Genomic DNA, 16,990 nt, shown 5'->3' with positions numbered 1-16,990 from the left:
ATACAAAGTATGTCAGGTTAAACTATGCAAACAATACAAATTAGACCTAGTATTATGATAGAGTGTAATAATAAACAAAATAACACAAATATTATCTTAACTACCAATCTTACATTTATTAACAATATTTAATTATATTTTACATTTACATTCATACAAAATGCTACACTATTAAAGTTGCTTTTTATTTTGTATGGAATATTTGCTGTTGTTCGGATAGATAAATATGTCAAAAACAACCATCTTCCCACTGTTATTGTAAATAATTGTTTTATGCCTTTATTAAACCTGTATACCATATATATGGTATATGTATGGTTTATATATAAATATATAAACTATATAAATCAATTGCTGTATATTGAATTTATTATTATTAGAGAATTTTATTTTAGAGTATTTTTGGGACATTCCTTTTTTTCACCTACCTTAAGGGTTGAAATACAATTTTACAAAAATATTTTTTGATAAACCAATGTTATTAATAAGTGTATTACATTGTTATGTATGTATCACTGTGGGAACTGGTTTTGCGCACATGGTAGTTGTCCGGGCAGTTGTTTGTGTAGCTCCGTTGGTCCCATCTTGGCTACATTGTAATCAGAGCGGAGAGGAAAGAGAACTCGTCCATATTACAGCTGCTGTTTCAGGTACTTACATATCTATTACTCGCTTCGTTTCTTTATTTTGTTCTCATTCAGGACTGTGTTATTATATGACATATTTTGTTTCATTCTTGCGTCAGTGACATTTTTCCTTGTCTTGTCAAAATAATGATCTAAACCTTTCATTGGCCCACAGTTAGCCTGTCAGCAATCTGTCGACACCATCAAAGGTGTTGCGCATTTAAAATGACAGCTCGCTCTGCCGCATGACTTGCGTTTGCCCGATCACAGACGATGGTGACAGTTTAATGACAAATTTCAGATGTGAATTTCACACTGTGTGGAGTGTTAGCCTAGGCTTTTTATTGTCTCTGGGATAGGTTGCTAGCTGACATGGAGCCCGACTTTTTCTTTGTCATGTCCCTCCTCAGAGCGCTGCTGAGTGGGCAGTCTGGCTGTCAGTCATCGCTTCTCGGACGCTGATTGGTTGTGAGGCTGACAGCGTCAGTTTTGGTGCTTGGCTTGTTCTGCGGTGCTGTCTGTGGCCTACTGTATTATAACAGAGCAGCAATACTGTTTGAAATGACTGGGGTGTTATTTATATGAATTTATTTGACGCTATTGTTAACGTCACGTGGCCTTCGGTTTGCTTTCAACATGTCAAAGCTGTTTTGCTTTCACATGAAGGATTTACGGATTGCCTTTCTGAGGCGTTCATTTTGTCGTGCTGTCTCCTAATGGTGGCTGTTTTATACAGTTTATGTTTATGCCTCTGACTCTTATATAAATCTACGATTTTTTGAAAGTACATTTTCTTGCTTTCTCAGTATCATGGATTTGATACTGAGCTTTTATTATTATTATTGACCATGATTTCATAAGGGTAAACTGATAATTAGCAGAATCTAAAATGATGCATTTATATTGCTGTCTTCATGTTTTTATTGAAAATGAGTTGTTGACACTTTAAGTGAACATGTCCGGCAATGTGATTAATAATATTCTCCATCGAAATCCCTTTTAAACAGCATTTTGCTAATTTGTTTAGAATTATTATGCAAGCAACTGTAATGCTTTATATTGAGAGACTACATGGGATTGTTCTTAAAGTGAAATTAATCAAATGTGATTCAAATGGAAACACTTTAAACAAATGGTGACCAGTTACAGGGCCAACTATTTTACATGTTACCTTTTAAACATAGATATTAATGTTGCATAAAGTCTAATAAGAGATTATGCATTCTACTGGGATATTAGGTTGATGTTTATAAGAAAAATTGCAATTGTAATCTACACCGTGGAACTGAACAGAGATAAAGCCATAACCAGGGCAGCATGTAATTGACTTATTTTAGAGTAATTGTGATTCCTTTTTCGTCTTTGCAATATTTGAGCAGCGGTTTCTGTGGTGATGGACCCTCCCGGCGGCCGAGACGAACGTCATCGTCAAGCGGAGCGGCTTCGACGGGAGGAGGCATACTATCACTTCATTAATGAACTGAGTGAGGAGGAGTACAGGCTAATGAGAGACAGTAATCTTCTGGGAACACCTGGTAAGAACATACCAAATCCAGTCGTATGCAAAGATGCACACCTTGTTTATGGCACATAGTCCAATAAACATGTCTTAATGTATTTTATTAAGTAGGCCTACAATGTCTTTGTTGCATATATATATACAATGTTCCTTACCCGTACAAAGGGAAAAAAAAATTTAAAGCATGAGTAAAAATTCCCACACTTAGCCTTTTACTCAAATGAACAATAGATATGAAACTTACATAAGGTGTGTCTTTGTTTTATACAGGTGAAGTCACAGCAGAGGAGTTGAGGCAGCGTCTGGATGGTGCAAAAGAGCGAGTGTCATCTCAGCCACGCCCTGAACCCCGCCCACAGAGCAGTGAGGCAGAGGGCAGTAGCGGTAAGGACACAGAGAAATGCTTTTGAATTCCATTGCTCAGCTGTACTAATCATTTTAATTTGAATAATCAGCTGGTTTTGTATGAAAGAAAAGCCTCAGGCAGAGTCACAATGCAATTACAAAACAATTCAGGATGCATCTGCATTTTTAGCAACAGTGTAGGGCTATAAATCTTTGGGTTGTGTGAAGATATACAGCATTATGCAGCCATAATTTTAGCCAAATGTAAGTTAAAAAAAACAAAAAAAACAAGTTTTTTGCTCACCAAGGCTGTATTTGTTTGATCAAAAATACAGTATAAACAGTACTATTGTAAAATATTATTACAATTTACAAGAACTTTTCTATTTTACAATGTGCTTTTATTCTTAATGGCAAAGCTGAATCTGCCATTACCCCATTCTTTAGTGTCACATGAATGATCATTCATAAATCATTCCACTAATATGCTTAATATTTTTGTGGAAACGATTTTTTTTCAGGATTCTTGAATATAAAGTTGAAAATTACATTTATTTGAAGTAAAAATATTTGTAACATTATAAATGTCTTTTACTGTCACTTTTAAACAATTTCATGCATCCTTGCCAAATAAAAGTATCAGTTTCTTAAAAAAAACATCATACTGACCCACACTTATCTAGATCTTTTTTTTGTCACTGGCTGTAAAAATTTTGTCACGTTTATTTGCAATGTTTTGTCTGTATGCTTTTTAATAATCAGAATTAATCAGAATTAAAATTTAGATTTGTTTTAATTGATTCAGAATCGTGATACATCTGTGAATCTTGTCATGGGGTCAAATCAAATTAGTAAAAACAAACCAAATGAATGTGAATTGTTTTATTAATTACCCTTGTATTCATCAATATTCATGTGAAATTTATAATATACAATATTGATAAAGAAATCGTTATTTTCCAGGTGCAGTCGAGCCAGGTGCGGAGACATCTAATGGAGACTCCCTGCTAGAGTGGTTGAACACATTTCGGCGCACAGGAAATGCCACGCGTAGCGGGCAGAGCGGAAACCAAACTTGGCGCGCGGTCAGCCGCACCAACCCCAACAGCGGCGAGTTCCGCTTCAGTCTGGAGATCAACATCAACCACGAGCAACCTGAGCCTGGAGAACACAGCGATACCCCTGACCCGACTGAACTCCCAATGCCGCCACCTCCTCCTCCTCCTCCTCCCCCTCCCCCTCCCCCCCCAGTGTCAACTGCCTCTGCACCCACGACCCCTTACAACCCCACAAGGTCTGCACCTTACACACTTCAACACCCCACGCCGTACTCTACGGTCAGGCCCACCTTGGGAAGGAGGGCCGCAGTGCGCCGCACACGCAGTAGCACGGCTCCGCCTGTAACGCCACCTCTGACCTCACAGGCTCCTCCCACATCTTTGAGGAGGAACTTGCCTTCTTTGCCAAGCTCTCCTCCACCACAGGCCCCACTCGCTTTTCAGTCTCAAGAGCAGGATGGTAGTGCTGTAAGGGGTCAAATACAGGTCACAACCTCCTCGGATAACGCAGAGGAGGGGCAGAATGGAAATGAAGTCCCGGACTGCCCCACCGCTCTGCCTCAGACCAGTCCCCAGGTGGCGCCAGCTGCCCGTGAGACACGAAACAGCAGGACTCGTTCACGTGGCCGTATGCGCCGGGCAGCAGGAGCAGGTGGGGCTTTGTCTCGCTCTTCGAGACGTAGCCGGTCCCCCCTGGACAGAAACCCAGCCTCCAGCGTTAGCCCTACCCATAGCAGCAGCACCGCTGCCCCAGTGGAGTCCACTGGAACTACGGCTGTTGCTATGGAGATGGGTGAGGCTGCCGTAGAGCCGGCAGCTCCTACGGATCCACCGGAGGCAGGTGAGGAAGAGGGGGAGACTCCCGTGTCAGGTGCTGGAGGTGTGCGTCGCCACCCCACGATCATGCTGGACCTCCAGGTGCGGCGCATCAGACCAGGCGAGAACCGGGACAGGGACAGCATCGCCAGCCGCACTCGCTCTCGTGCACGGGCCGCTGAAAACACAGTCACGTTTGAGAGCGACAGTGGCGGCTTCCGCCGTACCATCTCACGCTCTGAGCGTGCGGGAATCCGCACTTACGTCAGCACTATACGCATCCCGCTACGTCGCATTTCGGAGACGGGCCTTGGTGAGCCCAGCTCCATGGCGCTGCGATCTATCCTGCGTCAGATCATGACTGGCTTCGGTGAGCTTAGCTCCCTCATGGAGACGGAAGCGGACTCAGAGACTGTGGCACCCAACCAGGACTCCACTCCTTCTGCCGGAGCCCAGGCATACCGTGTCGGTAGCGCAGAGGGCGGTGAGGCCCACGGCGGAGTGGAATCGGCACAAGAAGGTTTAGTGGAGGGTGAGGAGGAAGGACAAGTGCGGGTGAGCAGGACTGGGCCGGAGGGACGACCTAGCAGCAGGGACACTAACAACCTGGTGGAAAACGGCACATTGCCCATACTAAGGCTGGCGCACTTTTTCCTTCTCAATGAAGACGAAGACGAGGAGCACCCACGGGGCCTCACCAAAGAACAGATTGATAATTTGGTCACACGCACTTACGGTCAGGTCAACATGGAGGGCGAGCAGGGTCGCGCTTGCAGTGTCTGCATCAACGAGTACGCTCAGGGCAACAAGCTGCGCCGCTTGCCCTGTGCCCACGAGTTCCACATCCACTGCATCGACCGCTGGCTATCCGAAAACAACACCTGTCCCATCTGCAGGCAGCCTATTCTGTCTAGCCATCAGGAATGATGTCAGGCTGTAGCTATCAATCAATGGACTGAACGAGTGACTTTAGTTCCACCTTTGGTGGAACCTGTACATAGTGCTTCAATGTTTTCATTCTCTGAGATCCATTTTATTCAAGCTAAAGGTAGAACCAAAAGCAGAAAAAGACTATAATGCAGAGATTTAACAAAGCTTTATTTTTTTAGACTCCTTTTGTTTTTATTTTTTCCTCTTCTTCCATTCTCCATTATGCTTTGTGGACATATTAACAGACGGCTTGACTCAAACTCAGAGTTAGGAATATTAACTTCAGCTAAAGGTGCATTCACATTCAACATTGTTCAGTAAATTTTCATGGGCAAAGCCAATTTCGTGAGGGTAAAAGATTGCTGATTGGATGACGCAAGTTGGTCACTCATGCATTTACTACGTTGACCAACAGAAAGCTGCTTGGTTTGAAAGTGACTTCTGTTTCAGTGGTGCTTCATACATCGCTACACTATTTACAATGGACCTGTTTTTTCCCCATGAAATTTCGCTAAATGTGACTGCACCTTGTCTCACAAATGTTACGTTTGGTGGCTTCAAAAAATGGATAGACCTCTTAACTCTTTAAGGACATGTAAATATATGAATGTCTGTGTTTTCGGTTTTAACAGTAAGACATTGTAGAAAGAACCGTACGCTGTTTAATTTGCATTTTCGAAAGGAACCTTTACTTTTAAGCGCTTACTGAGAAATCCACCGGTTTTGAAGCTCTATGAGTCCTCCATGTAAATGCTCCCTAATGTTGGGCAGTGTACTTTTAAATGCGTTTTCAATCAAAGCAGGTTTTTAGTGTGAATTATTATTATTATTATTATTTTTATTTTTTTTGATGGGGTCGATAAGAATAGTTATGGGATATGAATGATGCATCTGTTCGTAGATGAATTTGTCACTTAAATTCCAAAAGCTGCATCTACATCTTTATATTGCGGGAAATGGCAATGAGCATCTCCATAAACACTACAGAACAAATTTTTTTAAGCGTGGTCTTTATTTTCCCTACGGACTGAATATGCTTTCCAAGTTGAGTGTCATTACATTTCTAATGAGAACAAGCCATTTGCATTTGAACAACAGTTTTGGAGAGCTGGATTATATTGTATGAGCTAGTAAGTGCATGCTTGATTTATACCTGAGTATAAACCCCGTCAACGCCCTGCACATAGTTCACAATGTTTTAATGAAAAGCTGAAATTGATTATCACTTGAAAGCACTTGTCTGCCGCTGCACTATAGGGCAGTACATTCAAGCTTGTCATAGGTCAGACTTCTTCCAGGGTGATGCAATGATACAGAAGGAGGAGGCAATGAAAGCTCTTGAATGGTGGTTCAATACATGTGTTTTTGTGGTTTTCCTACTTTTACCCTCACGTTTAGTTTTATCATCACATGCTCCGTATCGCGCACACACGTTCTGCCCTGTTTACCATCCCTCAGTATTTTAGCATACAATGGTTTCACTTATGGCCTTGTCTGAAAGCCCTGTTTGCTCTGAGTCACCATTTTGTACCCTTCATGCAGTGTTGCTCGTTCCCCATGTGAAGCAGAGCGTGAAGTAGGACTTCTGAATGAAAGAACATGAATGTAGTGGTATCTTGCGTCTTTCCAAGGTACACTTTTCCTCAATGTACAATAGATGTCTGCTTATGTTTCAGGATCTCGATTAAAACAATGACAGAATCTGATATTCAACACCTGTCCTTGATGTTATTGTTTTCTTGCATCCTAAAATATCCCTTTATTTTGTCTGTATGTTGCGAGGATGTGTGTATGTTATGTAAGAAGTGTGAAATGTAAGTGTGCGTGGATATTGCTGAATGGAACAGAATGGGTTTTAAGCTGTTGTGTAGCTGCGCGTGGAGGATCTTTGGCCATGAAGTTTAGATATTTAATGATGACATCATCAAGCTATGACTATGTATTATGTTATAATGTGATGCTGAAACAGAAGAATATGTATTCTGTTACTATGTAATAAAATAAAACACATTGATTTTTTTCTTCTCTGCCCTCTAACAATTAAATCATAGACATGCTTTGTTATTCCTAGGAAACAAATATGGTTTTTGAGCAGTTTTTGTATTCATATTTTTATTCAGCAAAGATGCATTTAATTGATCAAAAGAGACAGCAAAGACTTTCACAATGTTACAAAAGATTTCAAATTAATGATGTTCTTTTGAACTTTCCATTCATAAAAATCCAGAAATATAGTCCTCCATGTAAATGCTCCCTAATGTTGGGCAGTGTACTTTTAAATGCGTTTTCAATCAAAGCAGGTTTTTAGTGTGAATTATTATTATTATTATTTTTAATTTTTTTCACGATATATTCACAAAAACAATCATGTTTCTCGTGCACGAAATCAACATATTAGAATGATTTCTAAAGAACCACGTGACACTGAAGACTGGAATAATGATGCTGATGAAAAAAACAGCTTTGCCATAATTAAATTACATTTTGAATTATTAAAATAGAAAACTGTTCCTTTTTCATCAAATAAATGCTGCCATGTTGAGCAGGAGACTTTTCAATGCTAATGTATATTAATTTTTAAGACAGAAATGTTAAAAAACATATTTCAATATTTATTCATTCATAAGGCCACCTTAAACCTGAAGCAGTGCGGTGCCAAAGGTAAAAAATGCTAATAATGAAATAGTTCATTAATATAAACGACAATTTACATAGGCATATATAAGACCTGAGAAGGCATTGGACAGCCTTAAGTGTCCAGTTGAGACAGGCGGGGTCTGATGACGGAGCGCGCGCGGATTCGCCTGTGCATTCGCACGAGCAATAATGCGACGGATCAGCAGGTTAGCAGGAGCGCGTGCCCGGCCAACTGCGCGCGGCTGAGGGTGACCCATCATCAGAAACTATGTTGCTTCCATCAAACACCGCATCCCTGCGCCTGTGGCCCGCATACCCCCGCTGATGCGCGAGTATGCCATCATCTCGCTCCCGTTGCTGGAAGCTCCATACATGCGTGCAGAATGTATTTCAACAGACGGTCGAAGAAGATCCACAGCGAGGGGGGTAAGCATGACATAATCTCCCGACATGGGCGACATATATTGGAACTGTTTATGCGTGTGTTTTCTTAGGTGCTATTTTGCCCACCGTGGGATATTTTGATGTTAGGCTACTTTATGTGTAAATTATTCGATATAATATAATTTATATACATAATTATAATAATTAAGTCATGTTTTGATCGGCCAGCATCAGTTATCTTCCACCTGTCCCGGGCCGTTTTGGTGACGCTCTCTTGTAAGTGACCTGTTATTTTCGCTGTGTAAACAGATGGGTTACCAGGGTGATGTTCTGTTTCCTTCCAGTTGGCGGAGGTGATGACTAGTCTAGGGTCAACTGTTATTCTGAGATAAACTGTCATGCGGCTGCAATTAATCTTATCCAGATCTGCATAGATCTTTGCGAGAGAACCTCCCATGTTAGTGGTTATTTATCCCATCACCTGACTGTTTAAAGCGCTCTTACTTTGTAAGCTCATTGACAGCTCTGTCTCACCTGTTGAGGTCATGTTCTCCCGGTTAAAGTAGGCCTATTTACCTTTTTATTAATGACTTCCTACATTTAAGTAAAATATGATATGATATTGTCATATAGCAGGTAAAGACTGTATAGTTATATTTATTTAAGGTTTATCTTTAAATATTATATCTATTTTTTGAAGTACTCTGACACCAACACATTTTGGTGATTCAATTTCATTACAAATTTTTAAATAAATAAAAGCATTTTTTAACATTTCTTCAAACTATGCACAAATTAAACGGCAAAAATCATGAAGGTCCCTTTGAATTGATATTGTTAATAAAAGTATTGCGAATATTATTATATACAATTCAAATCCACAGAAGCTATAATATAATCATGAAAAGTTTTCCCAAGCAATATACCTATATATATTTTATTTTATTTTAGCATTGTGGTCCTTTTAATGCAAGAATTCATTGCTTTAAAATAAAAAGATGCATTATTATCATTGTTAATAGGAATAATTAGGTCTGTTTTATGCTTTGCTTTCCGAATGCATGCAGTGTGGGGCTCAAACCAAAAGACTACTGCATCATTGCAGTCTGTTCTGAATGAAAATGAGCCATTGAGCCAATTAGTATTATTACAAATCCAAGTAAAAGCTTATATATATCATTCTCCAGACATCAGTTTACTGCCTGTCACGTTTCAAAGTCCTTAGTGCACTGAACAGGGGCCAAGAGTACATCGCTAGTACATGGCTCTTGAGATTTGAACATTGGTGGCAGATTTGAGAGATTGCAGAGTGTTTTGGCAGCTGGTCTTTTCCAGCATGTTTTTTTTTCTGCAGAGCTTTGTGGGGCGATAACATTGAGGGTGGAGTCTTTTTGACTGACTGACACACATGCATTGTGGATTACAATGAACGTTTGTTTGGCCTGCTCTAACCCAGCACGTTCCAGAATTAACATGCAGGGCCGGGGACATATTGTTGGTAACCTAATTTGCGATTCTGTGAAACGTACGTGTGACTTACCTCAATGACTGACAGCTGTATTCTGTCGATTTTGCTCTCCATATGCTCAGTTTGTGTACGAGTTGGGGATAGGGACAATTGAAAACTATATCAGCAAAAAAACAAGCATGTCAAATCAAGTGCATAGTGTCATTGGAGTGTGATGTGGTTTGAATAGCTTTTTGGTAATTTGACAAATGATAATGCTCTATTAGTAATTGAACAAACAAGGGCCCTGTTTTAGTGCAGTGTTTCTGCGCATCAGTTTAAAGGCCACATGGGGGCAGCATCTATAAGCGTGTTGCTTATGGTCCATGGCATAGGAGACTGATCGCTGTTACTTTAATTAAATGCTTAAATTATAGTGCGGAAATAAATCTTGATAATTGTGATATATATATATATATATATATATATATATATATATATATATATATATATATATATATATATATATATATATATATATATATATATATATATATTATATATATATATTAATTTGGCATATTTGTTACTCGACTGTTGAATTTCATCAGTTATTGTTCAGAAAAACTGTGCTTAGTAACAAATGGAATCCAGTAAAAAGAACAGCAAGTAACAGCCTGTAATTACACTCATGGTTATTTACAGTATATGTATATGTCAGTATGCCAATAGAATGGATTAACTAAGGACACTCTAGTAAAGTCATGTTTATATAGCGCTTTATACAATACAGATTGTTTCAAAGCAGTTTTACAGCGATAACAGGGAAATTGTGCATTTCGGCTGTTGTTCAGCTGAAGTCAAATTAGTGTTGATTCAGTTCCATTGGAAAGATCATCAATTATTAAATTAGTTCATTTCATAAAGCAGTTCTGCAAAAAATGATGTCATTGTCCAGCTCAGTTCAGTTCTCATGCAACAGCTTCAGTACAAACTCAGATCAATAATATTGTTGAATATTAAGTGCCCCCAACTAAGCAAGGCGACAGTGGCAAGGAGCCCATCAGGTGACCAATTGGAGAGAAACCAGGCTCAGTCGGGGGGGGGGCTATTCTCCTCTGGCCAACGAACAAACACGGTGTGATTATGATTCAGGCTGCATCACGGAATTCAGAATTCAGACCAGGACTCCATACACAAGAGTTCTAAAATGCTTTGTCAAGTGATTCTTCTTGTTTTAAAAGAACTAAAGAACATGAAACTATTAGAACAATTTTCATTCATTGCTTTAAGTACTAAGCATTTAGCATTCCATTAGTATAACATTCCTTTTTTTTTCAAGATTTATTGTTGCCTTTATTTTGATAGGATAGCTTGAGTGTAACCATTCCATTATTTCAGATTAAAATAATGTTTTTTTTAAATTAGCCATCTACATTTTACAGATTCAGTATTATGCAAAAATGTATAAAAAATTACAAAAATTGTCAAAATCGTTACCTTACATTTTTGTAATTGTTTTTATTTTATTTTATTAATTTATTTAACCTTAGCAAGTCTGCTCACCCAGATAATAAATCCAGTTTGAATAATACTTGTCGCATTAGGTACCACAGTAGCCATACACTTTATTTTTTAAAATATTATGTCCAGAATATTATGTCCAACAAACTGAACTGAAAGGGGAAGGCGGTACCCTTTTATTTCATTTACCAGTGTGGTTTATCATGTTGGAGAGAGAGAGAACATTGTGAGTAAACATTATACAACCCCAAATCAGAAAAGTTGGGACAGTATGGAAAACGCAAAAAAAAGAAAAAAAAAGAAGTGATTGCTAAATTTACTTTGACGTGTATTTCATTGCAAACAATATGAACACAAAATATTTCATGTTTTGTCTGGTCAACTTCATGTCATTTGTAAATATGCATCCTTTCCTGTCATTCAGACCTGCAACACATTTCAAAAAAAGTTGGGACAGTAGCAATTTAGGGCTAGTAATGAGGTAAAATGGTTAAATAATGATGTGAATTGAAACAGGTGATGTCAACAGGTAATTGTAATTATGATTTGGTACAAAAGCAGCATCCAAGAAAGGTCTAATCCTTTAGGAGCAAAGATGGGCCGAGGATCGCCAGTTTGCCAACAAATACGTGAGAAAATTATTGAAATGTTTAAAAACAATGTTCCTCAAAGAAAGATAGGAAGAGATTTGGATATTTCACATTCAACAGTGCATACCATAATTAAAGGATTCAAGGAATCTGGAGGAATTTCAGTGCGTAAAGGACAAGGGCGCAAGCCTAAGCTGAACAACCGTGATCTCCGATCCCTCAGGCGGCACTGCATCAAGAATCGTCATTCATCTAAGCGATATCACCACATGGGCTCAGGACTACTTTGGCAAACCTTTGTCAAGTACCACAATACGTAGTTACATCCACAAATGCTAGTTAAAACTGTACTGTGCCAAAAGGAAGCCCTATGTTAACAGTGTCCAGAAGCGCCGTCGACTTCTCTGGGCTCTGAGGCATCTGGGATGGACCATCACACAGTGGAAACGTGTACTGTGGTCAGATGAATCAGTATTTCAGGTATTTTTTGGGAGGAGTGGACGCCGTGTGCTCCGGACCAAAGAAGAAAAGGATCATCCAGACTGTTACCAGCAACAAGTCCAAAAGCCAGGGTCTGTCATGGTATGGGATTGTGTCAGTGCCCTTGGCAAAGGTAACTTGCACTTCTTTGAAGGCACCATTAATGCTGAAAAGTACATAGAGATTTTGGAGCATAATATGCTGCCTTCAAGAAGACATCTTTTCCAGGGACGTCCATGCATATTTCAACAAGACAATGCAAAACCACATTCTGCACACATTACAAAGTCCTGGCTGTGGAGGAAGAGGGTACGGGTACTTGACTGGCCTGCCTGCAGTCCCGACCTGTCTCCAATAGAGAATGTGGGGCGCATTTTGAAGCGCAAAATGTGACAACGAAGACCCCGTACTGTTGCCCACCTTAAGACTTGTTTGCAGGAAGAATGGGACAAAATTACACCTGAAACACTTCATCACTTGGTGTCTTCAGTCCCTAAACGTCTTTTAAGTGTTGTGAAAAGGAATGGCAACATTACAAAGTGGTAAATGCTTTACTGTCCCAACTTTTTTTGAAATGTGTTGCAGGTCTGAATGACAGGAAAGGATGCATATTTACAAATGACATGAAGTTGACCAGACAAAACATGAAATATTTTGTGTTCATATTGTCTGCAATGAAATACAAGTCTTTTAAAAGTCAATTCTTTTTTTTTTTCCATACTGTCCAAACTTTTTCTGATTTGGGGTTGTAGTAAACAAATATGCCAAAATAAACTTGCATATGGATTTTATTTTGAACTGAAAGAGGAAGTCGCCACATATTTAACGAAGCTCTGCCCTTTTATTTCACGCTCCTGTGTGGTTTATCATGTTAGTGTAACGAGCCAAAGAGGAAGATGAGGAGACGATAAAAGTACAAATAAAGTACTTTAATCAAAATAAACAAAAAGCAGATATCCCGGCACGATAAAGCAACATAACAGTGAGCATTAAAATGCAGTCAACACCAGAGCAAAGATCAAAAGGAACTACAGGGGGTAAATACACACATGATAACAATCTGAATGCAAACAGGTGAACTAATTAATGAATAACCATGGAAATTAATGATGCCGGGAAACTAAGGGCAAAGGAAGCAGGATGTGAACTAAGGGCGTTTTCACACCTACCTTGTTTGGTCCGGATTTTCGGACGTTTCAGTTTGGTCCGAATCAAAATTGCAGGTGTGAAACCTCCCCCGTACCACGGTCCGGACCAAACAGACGAAATTTGGTCCGACGAAAAGAGGTAGTCTCGGTCCGGATCAAACTGAACAAAGGTTCGGTTCGTTTCTAGTCTGAAAGCATTTTCTGTATGGTTCGGACTTTCAGACCATTTACAGGAAGTTTATGTTTAAATATTATAACGTTATTTTTAAATTCAATCTAGGCTACATTGATTATGAAAAGTGAAAATATGTGCAATATGTCAGAAGACAGAAAGTCAGAAATAATTTTGAACGAAATTTTGTATGATTTTGCTTAGAAAGCATTTCTTTAATGGGAATTTCGTTTTGTATAAATTGTATCTTAATTTTAATCAACGTTTAATCAGATAATTGCCTGGATTTAATAAATAAGAAGCAAATAATCTATAGCAGACAATAATCGCGGGATCGATCACATGCTTTACACATGAACAGGAGCGCGTCTCAAATAAACCGAAACTCAGCAGGCTACTTGCCTCACAAACATGAGAAATATGTGTATATAAAGCTTGAAATGTCCACTTTTAAACGTAACGAATAAAAAATAGTTAAGCAATGCGCACGGTTCAATAGTGGCAACCACGATATGCGTCCGTTCCTTCACTCTTGTCAAAGACGCTGATGTCAGACGCACGTCCGTTTACAAACCAATCAATGTCCAGATGTCGCCCACATAGATGATGACGAGTGGACGCAAGTGCGTCATGTAAAGTTCTTTAGTCCGCTCACATAATTGCAATGTCAAACCAAACCAAAACTAACCGAATATATAAAAAGTATCAAAACATGAACTTCGGTTGGGACCTTGGTGCGGACTTTCAGGTGTGAAAACGCCCTAAAAGTCCTTGAAAATGAGAACCAAACACAATGAAAGTGGACAGAAAGTGAACGAGAGGAACCAGGGAGGTGCAGATGGTGGCAGAATCCAGGGAGGAGCCGATGGCGGAAGGATCCAAGTTGGGGTGGATAAGAGGAGTAGCCAGGGTGAGTTGATGCTGGAGAGCCATGCTGGAGTCTTGGCTGAAGGGACCATGGTGATGACGGATGGAGATAGAGTAGATCAGGGCATAGATGGAGAGCTGAAATGGCTGAGCGACTCCGATGGCTTAGGACAGGGGTGTCCAAACTCGGTCCTGGAGGGCCACTGCAGTGAAGATGTGGAGACCGAGGACAGAGGAGAAGCGTAGGGGTGGAGAAACTAAGCGTAGCTGACGACCCGGAAGTCCGCGGCAAAGAGGAAGCGGTGGGACGAGGGAACCCGGCGGAGGAGGAAGGACGACGGTTCCAGGTGAAGCCAAGGGAGGGAGGAGCCAATGTTGAGCTGGTGAGTCGACTGGCAGAGGTGGAGTGAATAGCCCAGAAGCTGAAGGCGGATCAATGGGAACCTCTTGCCTAGACGGTGCTGACGACCGGAGGACCCGAGGCAGATCCGCACACTTGAGTGAGGTAATGGGAGATGTCGAGGGACTGTAGGGAGCCAGCAGAGTCAGAGCCCTGATGGGCAGGGTCTTTCTCCATACCTTCATACTCCACCAGGTGTCCCACGGCAATACAATAATGGTCAGACTCTTTATGGGGCTTGGGCTCTGGTACGATGTCCTAGGCTTGAGTGTTTGATCACTGACTGGGCTCTGGAATTGGCAATGTGATGATGGATGTTGGGTGGGGCTGGATGGTTGCACTGTTCTCCTCTTCAGCGTTTTCCCAACTCAAAGTAGGACCCGCAAAGTTGATGTACTCTGCTAGACTTCAACAGGGATCCCCTCTGGGCATGATGAGGTAAATGTCCTCGTGCAGCCCACACCAAAAACCTTCCATGAGAGTCATCACACGTTACTCGGTGGCAGATGTCAGTGAACTCTTCCACATAATCCTTCAAGCATGGCCACCTTAGAAAATAAGAATAACTCCTCCGCGTAGTCCAGGGCAGCTTCGTGGTGCCACATTGATGGCAGCGATTTCTATTTTTCTTCTCATTCTTTGGGTCCAGTGTTCTGTAATGAGCAGAGTCCAAAAAGGAAGATGAGGAGACGATGAAAGATATCCCGGCATGATAAAGTAACAGTGAATATTAAAAAAAAACTCAGTCAACACCAGACCAATGAACAAAAGGAACTGAAGGGTATAAATACACACATGATAATCTGGGTACAAACAGGTGAACCAATTTATGGATAACCATGGAAACTAATGATGGCAGGACATTAAGGCCAAAGGAAACTGGATGTAATCTAAAAGTCCTTGAAAATGAGTACCAACAACAATGAAAGAGTGACAGAGAGAAAAATTTACGTGTTTTGTATTGTGGAATATTATTGGTATATATTGATATATAACTTAAAGGTTGCAAATAGAAGCCAGCAAAGTAAAGATAATATATTTTATCCAACAGCCTTTTTGTATATAATCGACGAGTTTGCAAGAAACTTTTTGACATGCTGAGAGGCTCTTTACACTTTAAAGATCTATTTCTACTAAGAAAGTGTTATTTTGCCTTGTTTCAAGCTCAATTTCTGATCCCTAAGTGTTTTGCTCTATACAGTCTTACTGACTTTAAATCTTGTTGTTTCTTTTTTATGGCAACCCTTGTTGGGCTCCTCCAGAACAGTTAGTGTTGACCCCTCTTAGCCAGGACTCCCCCCTCCGGCAGGACCAGCCCGTGGGATCCAACATGTGCTCCCATCTGGCAGAAAGGTTTGAGAAAAGTGAGTGCCCTGCCCAAGCGGGCCGCTGCCTCCCGCTACTGCTTGGAGCCTCACAGGTGCATGAAGCCACCCCTTCCTTCAGCCCACACTGCATGGATAGACTAATAAATCTAACGTTCTCTGCACTCTTTCATCACATGCACAGGGTCATTCCTACAGTTTGGTGAATTTTGGACTGAGCAGGTTTGTTGAATTTTTTTTAATAATCGAGTACATTTTTTAATAGTTTTATCAGAGAGGAGAAATCCCCCGCCGCCATTTTGAAGTGTGTTCAACCAAAGCTCAACCATTTTAAGGCAAGTCATTTCACTCGGCGGCCATCTTTGAAACGCCTATCTGGCATGTATTTAAGTCACGCAAATACAGCTCAATGAAATCAAACAGCAACTGTCTCATCAATTGTTTCTAAATGTTCATGACAAAAAAACATTTCAGGCTGGAACATGTGCAGTCATGAGCACATCCGCATCAGCAGTGAGGCAAAGAATTTACCAATTGGCTACTGGCTCTTTTTATTTAGTAGGTGGAACAAAACACGTCTTTGTATACCTACAGTGCTAATGTTGTTGCTGTTGCTTTCCCTCCAAGGAAATGATGTTACTTATAGTAAGTCATGTGATTTAGCGTATGTGCTAGATTTTAAAGGGCAAGTGGCACCAATGTAACGGGGTGGACTGGAATGG

At 40.4% G+C, this 16,990-nt stretch overlaps 2 protein-coding genes across 15 annotated transcripts in view; both read left to right on the top strand.

Moving 5' to 3' along the window:
- The first annotated feature begins 566 nt into the window (after positions 1–566).
- rnf6 (ring finger protein (C3H2C3 type) 6) lies at positions 567–7,360 on the top strand. Its single transcript, XM_079806155.1, has 4 exons — positions 567–650; positions 2,006–2,161; positions 2,416–2,529; positions 3,454–7,360. The coding sequence occupies exons 2-4, from the start codon at positions 2,020–2,022 to the stop codon at positions 5,289–5,291; spliced, it is 2,094 nt and encodes a 697-aa protein (XP_079662281.1). The 5' UTR covers positions 567–650; positions 2,006–2,019; the 3' UTR covers positions 5,292–7,360.
- A 750-nt stretch (positions 7,361–8,110) lies between these two features.
- The window catches only part of atp8a2 (ATPase phospholipid transporting 8A2), a 69,138-nt gene continuing 60,258 nt past the window's right edge, over positions 8,111–16,990 (top strand). For 7 of the 14 annotated variants that reach the window (XR_013815701.1, XR_013815702.1, XR_013815704.1 and 4 more), the window contains exons 1-2: positions 8,127–8,357; positions 16,206–16,307. Coding sequence is in view for 6 of the 14 variants with exons in the window: in XM_079806607.1 (XP_079662733.1) it covers positions 8,315–8,357; positions 16,206–16,307 (145 nt within the window). In the remaining 8 variants the exon portion in view is untranslated. Of the gene's footprint in view, positions 8,358–16,205; positions 16,308–16,990 lie in introns of all 14 variants that reach the window. The other 7 variants (XR_013815700.1, XM_079806608.1, XM_079806609.1 and 4 more) reach the window with 6 other exon arrangements.

This window comes from Gobio gobio (assembly GCF_949357685.1).
Source record: "Gobio gobio genome assembly, chromosome: 23".
Taxonomy (NCBI): Eukaryota; Metazoa; Chordata; class Actinopteri; order Cypriniformes; family Gobionidae; genus Gobio; species Gobio gobio.
This window is presented reverse-complemented; position numbering and strand designations above follow the sequence as displayed.

Coding starts and splice junctions, on each gene's coding strand:
- rnf6 (XM_079806155.1), top strand. CDS start 2,020: ATGGACCCTCCCGGCGGCCGAGACGAACGTCATCGTCAAGCGGAGCGG. Junction 2,162..2,415: donor TAATCTTCTGGGAACACCTG/GTAAGAACATAC, acceptor TGTTTTATACAG/GTGAAGTCACAGCAGAGGAG. Junction 2,530..3,453: donor TGAGGCAGAGGGCAGTAGCG/GTAAGGACACAG, acceptor GTTATTTTCCAG/GTGCAGTCGAGCCAGGTGCG.